Source organism: Triticum aestivum, chromosome 6D (assembly GCF_018294505.1).
Source record: "Triticum aestivum cultivar Chinese Spring chromosome 6D, IWGSC CS RefSeq v2.1, whole genome shotgun sequence".
NCBI lineage: Eukaryota > Viridiplantae > Streptophyta > Magnoliopsida > Poales > Poaceae > Triticum > Triticum aestivum.
The window spans coordinates 351625144-351633223 of record NC_057811.1 but is presented as its reverse complement, the minus strand read 5'-3'; the positions used below and the strand labels follow the sequence as shown (position 1 = coordinate 351633223).

The 8080-nt window shown below is 46.0% G+C and overlaps 1 protein-coding gene across 1 annotated transcript; it reads right to left on the bottom strand.

The window, feature by feature from the left end:
* Positions 1-2326: 2326 nt before the first annotated feature.
* On the bottom strand, positions 2327-6692 carry LOC123145062 (protein ALTERED PHOSPHATE STARVATION RESPONSE 1). Its single transcript, XM_044564370.1, has 4 exons — positions 5311-6692; positions 4963-5126; positions 3976-4199; positions 2327-3539 (listed from the first exon to the last, which is right to left on the bottom strand). The coding sequence occupies exons 1-4, from the start codon at positions 6479-6481 to the stop codon at positions 2807-2809; spliced, it is 2292 nt and encodes a 763-aa protein (XP_044420305.1). The 5' UTR covers positions 6482-6692; the 3' UTR covers positions 2327-2806.
* Positions 6693-8080: the final 1388 nt, after the last annotated feature.

Below are 8080 nucleotides of genomic sequence, written 5' to 3'. Positions count from 1 at the left end.
GTCCACTGGGTATTGGTGACCATTGACTATAAAGTTCACCACTTGAGCATCGCCATCCATATCAATGTCGTTGTGCGACCAAGGTAACACAACGTATGAGTATCAAATCCATAAATCCTAGGAAAGCAACGGCTTCAAGGATGATGGTTGGATTCGGTGCAACAGTTTTGAATATTTGATATGGGGGGCAATGTTTTTGCTGCCGAAGACCGAGTGCACATCCTCCTATGTGAACGGTAAAAATATATGGCAGCATGCATCGTCCTGATGCAGAGCCCGAGGGATATCCTTCTATTCGGAAAAATATATACACATGTTTCTACAACAAACTTGTTTGTCTTCTAAGGCCCTGTTCGGTAATCATCCGCTCCCGAAATCTGAGGAGCGGAGAAACTGCAACTCCTCCGTTTTACACTATAGCTCCGCCAACTCCGCTCCCGAAGTCGTGGAGCGGAGTGGTACCGAACAGGGCCTAAATGTGAGTTTTTTTTCTCTCCGAAGAAACAACATATGTTGTGGAAAAAGAAACAAAAACTATGCTCTACAAGATTCTTTTTACATCACAACATATGCAAAGACATGCTTTTGCTGACATTTTTTTGACTATTTTTCAAATTTAGTGCTCATCCGGGGGCATGTGAGCCTAAGCTCTGCTGATCTGGTGCCCCCATTTATGAGAGTTTGCTCGACTACAAGATCTAACCCATTGTCCAAAAATAGAACTTCTCCTAACCTTATTTACTAATCCCAGGTCCAACTCTATACTTAATAATAAAGAGACTATTGCTTCTGACGGTACGTCATCGAAATTATCCACAAAGTTGCAAAATATTACCACCGATGCCACCTATAAGTGATAAAAACGTTTCACACAGGGGAATTCCCACCTAGGCCAGCCCATGCACTAGGAACCTTCTATATTGCGCGCTGGGAGAAGACACATCGCGCCTGTTTGAGCCTCCTCATGTCTGGGCGACCTATTTTATAAATTTTGTTTTTTATTTTCATTTTACATCTTCATTTTTTTCTAATTTAAATAATTCGGGACTTAAAAAATGTTCTGAAAATTTAAAAAATGGGAATTTTGAAATATTTTTTTAATCCTAAATATTTGTGGATTTAGAAAATTTTCGTGATTTTCAAAAATGTTCACATATTCAAAAAATGTTCGTAGTTTGAAAATAAATGTTCGGAAAATCAAAAAATATTCATGATTTTTAAAAACTTTGTGTATTAAAACTGTTCATGACTTACAAAATAGTTTAATGATTCATAAAATGTTCGTTGATTCAAAAAATTACCATGCATTTCAAAAGATGTTCGTTATTTTAAAAAAATATTCGTGAATTTCAAAAATTGTTGCACCAATTTCTGAAAAAAAAATGATTGTCGACTCTAGAAATGTTCGCCTATTCAATAAAAATGTTTTCAAAAAATTCACAATTTTTGAAAATATTTACAAATAGTATATAATGATCATGAATTCAAAAAATGTTCGAAAATCTGTAAAAATGTTTCTTGATTTGGGAAAATTGTTCATGATTTCACGAAAATGAGGGTGATAGCTAGTGTAATTTAAGCACACATAGATTGGACAGAATTAACAATTTCAACATAATTCACGCTCAGACTCGACATGTACAGAACAATACGGCCAACGTAAATCTTGGGAAAGCAATGGCTTCAAGGATGATGGTTGGATTCGGTGCAACAGTTTCGAATATTTTATATGGGTGCAATGTTTTTGCTCCCAAGACCGAATGCACATGCTCCTATGTGAACAGTAAAAATAATGTTCTTCTAATAATATACCTGTTTCTACAACAAACTTGTTTGTGTCTTCTAAATGTGAGTTTTTTTTTCTATCTGAAGAAACAACATTTTTTTTTCTGCAGGAAAGAAACAACATATGTTGTGGAAAAAGGAACAAAAACTATGCTCGACAAGTTTTTTTAACATCACAAGATATGCCATTTCTTCACAAAACATAACACACATGTAGAAACAAATGGACATGTTTTTGCTGACATTTTGTTTTACTATTTTCCAAATTTAGTGCTCATCCGGGAGCATGTGAGCCTAAGCTCTGTTTTGAATATTTGATCTGGTGCCGCCATTTATGAGAGTTTGTTAGCTCTGTTTTGAATATTTGATCTGGTGCCGCCATTTATGAGAGTTTGTTCGAATAAAAGATCTGAACCCATTGTCCCAAAAAAGAACTTCTCCTAACCTTATTTACTAATCCCAGGTCCAACTGCAATTTAAGCACACATAGATTGGACACAATTAACAATTTCAACATAATTCACGCTCAGACTCGACATGTACAGAACAATACGACCAATGAGCAGATCATACCACTATTGCACATTCAAGCATTCAGTTATAATATAGAGGCCAAAAAGCAATGGCAGCAGCCAAAAAAAAAACCCAAGGGATTCAATGCGCTGAATATTGCACAGTACATGCCCATGACACAAAAAACAAGCACCTGCCCATATTTACCTGCTACTACTTCAACAGCTGTTCTATTCTGATGGACCAAGGGTTGCCAAACAACGCGCGCAAATCTCGGTCGGCTACTAAAACTCAGAAGTCAGAATTTCTCCACCAAAACTAAAATCCGTCAGAAGCTTTCGCCCAGCACCGATGCCACCTGATGAGGAGATGATGATTATGCTCTACTACCTCTGTACCAAAATATAAGACGTTTTTGTAGGCTAGTTTAGCCTAAAAAATGTCGTATATTTTGATACGGAGGGAGTACAAGATTTGTTTGTTGGCTCTAGTGTGAGATGCAATCAGGCTATGAAGCTTTAGCACTCTCTCTGGACAGCGTTTCTTCTTCAGCATGTCTCAGAGTCTCCCGGAAAGCTTGCAGGGAGCTGGACGCGAAGCTCTCCAAGGACTGAAGCACCCGGCTCAAGCTTACGTGCAGACTGTCTGCTTCAAGAAAATGCGCCTGGTACGTTTGCGCCGTTGGAAGCAGGCTCTGCCGGCCTGGCACCAGGGCCAGCTTCCTGTTCAGTGTGTCTGCCTCCCTGTTAATCTCCACGGACTTCCTCTCCAGAATCCTGTTCCACTTCTCTCTTTCCCGGGTCACGAAGATCAGCTCGCTTGGCTCAACGGCGGCTCTGTGCTCGCACTGGTTGCGCACGCTGGACACGAGGGCTTGCATGGCGGTAACCACTTCCTTCTCGGAAATCCGATCCATGGCTTGAGACCAGGTGTTGCAGATGACAAACACAAGAGGTGCACCCACCCTTCCAGGAGAATAAGGAGGAGCTCCGTCAGGCGTCTCCTCCTGCTGATAGTTAAGGCACAGTGCCAGCCATCCGTTCAGTGCCTTCACGAAGCTCCTTTGCGCATTTACCCAAGAGCAGAAATTTACAATCCATTTAACCAAGTCCACTTCAAGCTCCATTGCTAAATCCCGACTGATTCCGCCGGAGATAGCTGAATCCAGGTTTTTCGCCTCTGATATTGCTTCACACTGAGTCTGGTAGCAGTCCAGCTTTTCTTGCCACATCTTCACAAACCTACAAAGAGAGGTTGTCAGTCTTTTGATGCGAGCTAGGTTCTGTGGGATAAGGAATGCAAGATTGCAAAGAAACAAACCGAGAATGTTCAGGAAAGTTCACCTATGGTAAATGCATGTAGGGATATTCATTACTCCAAAACATGAGTTTTTTTTTACAAAAAAAAAAACATACATTTGAACTGTAAATGCAGGACTGTAGAGTTAGCCTCTGCACAATATGTAAAAATTTCCAGGCAGCTGCACTGAAACTTAATAACCTACTGGACTGAGAATGTTACTCCCTCCATCCCACAATATAAGAGCGTTTTGCAAGCTAATAGAAGATTGTACAAACTAGACAAGCAGACAACAAGTGTAAAGGCGGAAGTAGTGTACCGACAGGGAACTAATTGAAATATGTACTTAAGATGTCAAGGCAAAAAATTAGAGCGTACCCTTGGATTAAGGCCATAATTTGTGGCCACAATTCCTCATCCCTAACTTTGTTTATCTTTTTTGAAACCTTAGCAATAACTCGCACAGCCATTCTTATTTTTGCCGCCAGCTTCCTGACCAAATTTTGAGTTGCATCGATCTTCTGAGCTTCAGCACCCTTTTGATCCAAGAACTTCAGCCGCTTGGAGTTCTTGGCTAGCAGGAGGCGCATTTTCTCTTCAGACTGCAAGAGGAAAACAGAACAAAAATAATCAGATGTAGCACAGTAGTTAACAGGGGTGCATATGAGAAAAATAATCTCAGTTTAAAAGAAAAAACACGTCCCACATTATTGAAACTAGTGCTGCATAAGAGATTTTCATCCTAAAATGATCATCTGTTTACTAAGGAGCCAAAAACATAGTTTAAATGAAATTTAATATTGTTATGCATGAGAAACCTACTAAAAAGGTAGTGTAGCAGCCTTTTTTTTGCATGGGTTAGTGTAGCATCCTTTCAAATGAAACTAAACATCAAAAGAGAAACCCACAAACTCAAAAGTACATCTAACACCATTACAGAAGTGGTTAAATCTTTTTAATATGGCACGTAAATTTAAATATTCCTAATCTGGGTATTTGGTCTCCAGAAAGGAGCTTTTACACGATATTACTAAGACCTTTTCCTAATGAAGCAGAACACCTGGCATTCCATTGATCTCAGCCTTGCCATGCTAGGATCAACATTTCATCTTTCTGCATAGCTGCCTATGGGCGCCAGCTTAAGGATGTTGTCATTGCGCAAACATGGCACTATGAAAGGATGACACTCTGCTTTCAGTAAATATTTGTCACCAGTAGTATTTAGTAGGAGTCGAACAAAAACAATTGCATCCTACATATCAGTTAACTAGATAAAGTACTCCAACATACCTAGTTACTAACATATAATTCCAGCACAGAGTAAATTCAGGTATTACTTCAACAAAATGGAAGGTGAATACATACCTTAACCTCATTATATAATTTCTTCTCCCAGATATAGAGTTTCTGCAGGGTGACGGATAAGCTCCTCTCCCCTTCAGCCACCTTCTTCCAACCTCCAACATCCAACTCTTCACCTCCATGCCCTGAATTTGGTAATGCACCCGTTGACACCATCCGAGACGAAACTATTTCGAAATACCAATAAATCGATCAGTGACACCAAGAATCGACGACACCAAAGTAGGAGTACATCAGAGTATATATTTATACAGCAAAGTATATCAGAAAATATGCCAGTTCCAGAAACAACAAATGGTTCGCCATAACATCAATGACACTAAACTAATCAGAGTACATGCATGAACTCACCATGGTACACTGAGCTGCGGGGGTGGTATTGGTAACTCCGCCTGTCGACCTCCAGGATCGGTGCGACCTCCCAGACTGCATCCGCCGCTCGAACAAACTGTGCCTTGATCTCCCCGGCGAAGTCTGCACTCTCCGATGACTTCCGGTGGGTCCGCACGGAGGCTGCGACATTAGGCTGCGCTGGCGCCTGTTGCCGCGCCACGCCACCTCCGGAGAGAACTCCCTTATCGACAACACAATTATCCTCTTCGCTGCTGCTCATGCCGCCGACGGAGCTGCGTCGGCTGCGAGCACCACCACTCCCGGGCATATAGTGCTCGCTGGACACCTCCTTGACGACCGCGTCGTCCTCCTCGAGCTCCGGGATGCCCTCCTCCTCCCGCACGTCCCGCGAGCACCGGCTCGGCGTGTACGGTGTCGTCGCCATGGTCCCGGCGCCGGCAGCATCGTAACAGTAGTTGTCGTGCACTTGGTAGTCGTCGAACACATTGAAGAAGTCCCACGAGCTCGCCCTCGGCGGCAACGGCGGGGGTGCAGCCGCCCTACCTGCCGGCGTGGCCACTCCTCCGTACGAGTAGTACCGCGCGTTCCCACCCGCTGGCTCCGAGGAGCCGAAGTAGACGCGCTCCGACGCGGGCGGGCGCTGCTCGACGGCGACCGAGGCCGGAGGCGGGCGGCTCCGCGCGTAGTAGAGCTGCAGCGACCCCGGCGGGTACCCGAACGGCGGCTCGGGCTCGTAGCCGTACCCGTACCCGTAGCCGTAATGCGGGAACTGAAGCGCGTGCGGGTGCGGGTGCGGGTGGTGGAGTTGGTCGTCGACGCGGCGGGGAGACGAGGAGGCGACGGAGCCGGAGTCGGATCCCGAGGAGGGCGCGAAGTCGATGTGCGAGGAGGAGTGCGGGGGCGAGGAGGGCTGCGGCGCCGCTGGAGGGGAGTCGACGGCCTTGGCATTGGCAGCGGCGGGGAGCGCGATCCCCGGGCGCTGGCGGGCGGAGGCGGAGACGAGGAGGAGGTGGAGCGAGGAGGAGACGGAGAGGAGCGAGCCGGCGAGCGCGGCGTGCGCGGCCCCGAGCGCGTCGCGGTGGCGGACGGCGACCGCGAGCAGGTCGGCCCGCCCGCGGCACAGCGCCACCGCCTCCTGCTCGTCCAGCTTGGACCCCTTGCAGCCCATCGGCGGCGCGTCCTTGTTCGCTCGGTCAGCTAGTGCAACTACCAATCACCACAGGAACGATCGATCGGCCCCGGGCCGGCCTTATAAGCGGCCGTGTCGTCCCGCCACGACCTGGGGGGTTGATGGGGAAATGATATCGAGGCGAAAGGATGGCGTGCGGAGGCGAGGGTAGTGGAGCGGAGCAAAGTGGGGGAGGGGGTTGGGGTGGGAATCTCCTCTTGCCGTTTTGCTTGGGGAAATTTGTTTGCACTCGCTCCTTCCTTCTTTTTCCGGGCTCGATATGGCAGGGGCAGGGGTGCTGCTGCGCCCCTTGTTTTCTTGCGGTGGGGGAAAGGCCCACACACGACGACGATCTCTTCTATCTACGCCCCCGACGGGAAACGGAGGGGGGGGGGACAGGCCAGGCGAGGGCCGTCATGTTATTTTCGCCTCTCCCATTTAACCAGTTTTGTTTGTTTCCTTTTGGAAGCGAGGCGAGGACTGCTGCGGCTGGCGAGGCGGTGCAGAGCGCCATGGAGTTGCGCGCAGGCTTTGGCTTTGGCTTGGTGGCATGGCACAGGCAGGCATTGACGCCCGGCTTCATGGCCGCGGTACGGCCTTGACCGGTCTCCATCCATCTCCATCACCGGATCAACGCCAACTGCCCTGCTCTGCTCTGTCGCGAGGATACGCTGCGGTGGCGCGCTGCTGTTTTCCCTGCTGGAGGCTGCCGTGCCGCGCTAGGCTTAAGGTTTTCGGACTGTCATTGCATTTTTTCCCCTTTTTCTTTTGTTGGAAAAGGCCGAAAGGGTACTGGAGTGGAGTGCCCATCGATTACTGTTAGTAGGGTGTGCAGGACTCTGCAAAATCTCAGCCGAGTAAAAGACCAACCGTACCACTACCCGAATGAGATGATGATCATGTACCGCCCCGGCGACAGGCCGTCTTTTGCTTTGCCTTTTTCTTCGCCTCTTTGCAGCCCATGCCACATTGTTGATGCTTCTTCCACGCCGAGGCTTTCGCTATTTTCAGGATGGAACATGCACCTGATATCTCATATACCTCACGTTTCAACTAGGCACATAAATTAGTCAGAAAGAAATTACTGAGCCGAACAAAGGAAATGCTACTCTAGGTCCCTGTTATCATATCCTGTGGCATTGTTATGCTTTCAACTTCAAAAGTGTTGGTCTGATCCCGAGCTCACGTGAGCTCGGATGAACAGTAAAATCAAAAGAAACAAAAAAAAATAAAAAATTCTAATTTTTCTTCTGTGTCAAACATTGACAACTGTTTTGATAGCTTGTGAAATTTTGCAACCTATCAAAACATTTGTCAATGTTTCACACAAAAAACAGAATATTTAGTATATTTTAAAATTTTAATGTTCACCTGAGCTCAGAACATCCGCGTCCTTTCAATTTCGACTACATTGCTTGGACTCAAGTGCATTGTAGAAGGAGGTCAACGATCTAAGCTCATGAAGAAACAAAGTTGCTGAGACGGGCAAGTAAATCATATGCTTTTAGCATTTGCCTCTAGTCTTTTGTTATTTGAGCACCATCCTCAAAGAGCAACATGACAATGGTGTACAAACTTGTTGGATAAAATAGCAAAAAA

What these genes read in the sequence shown, in the direction of transcription:
- LOC123145062 (XM_044564370.1), bottom strand. Translation starts at nt 6,481, where the DNA reads ATGGGCTGCAAGGGGTCCAAGCTGGACGAGCAGGAGGCGGTGGCGCTG. An exon ending in CCGCAGCTCAGTGTACCATG is followed by an intron (nt 5,127 to 5,310) that starts GTGAGTTCATGC and finishes ATTTCGAAATAG; the next exon opens with TTTCGTCTCGGATGGTGTCA. An exon ending in AATTATATAATGAGGTTAAG is followed by an intron (nt 4,200 to 4,962) that starts GTATGTATTCAC and finishes TTCCTCTTGCAG; the next exon opens with TCTGAAGAGAAAATGCGCCT.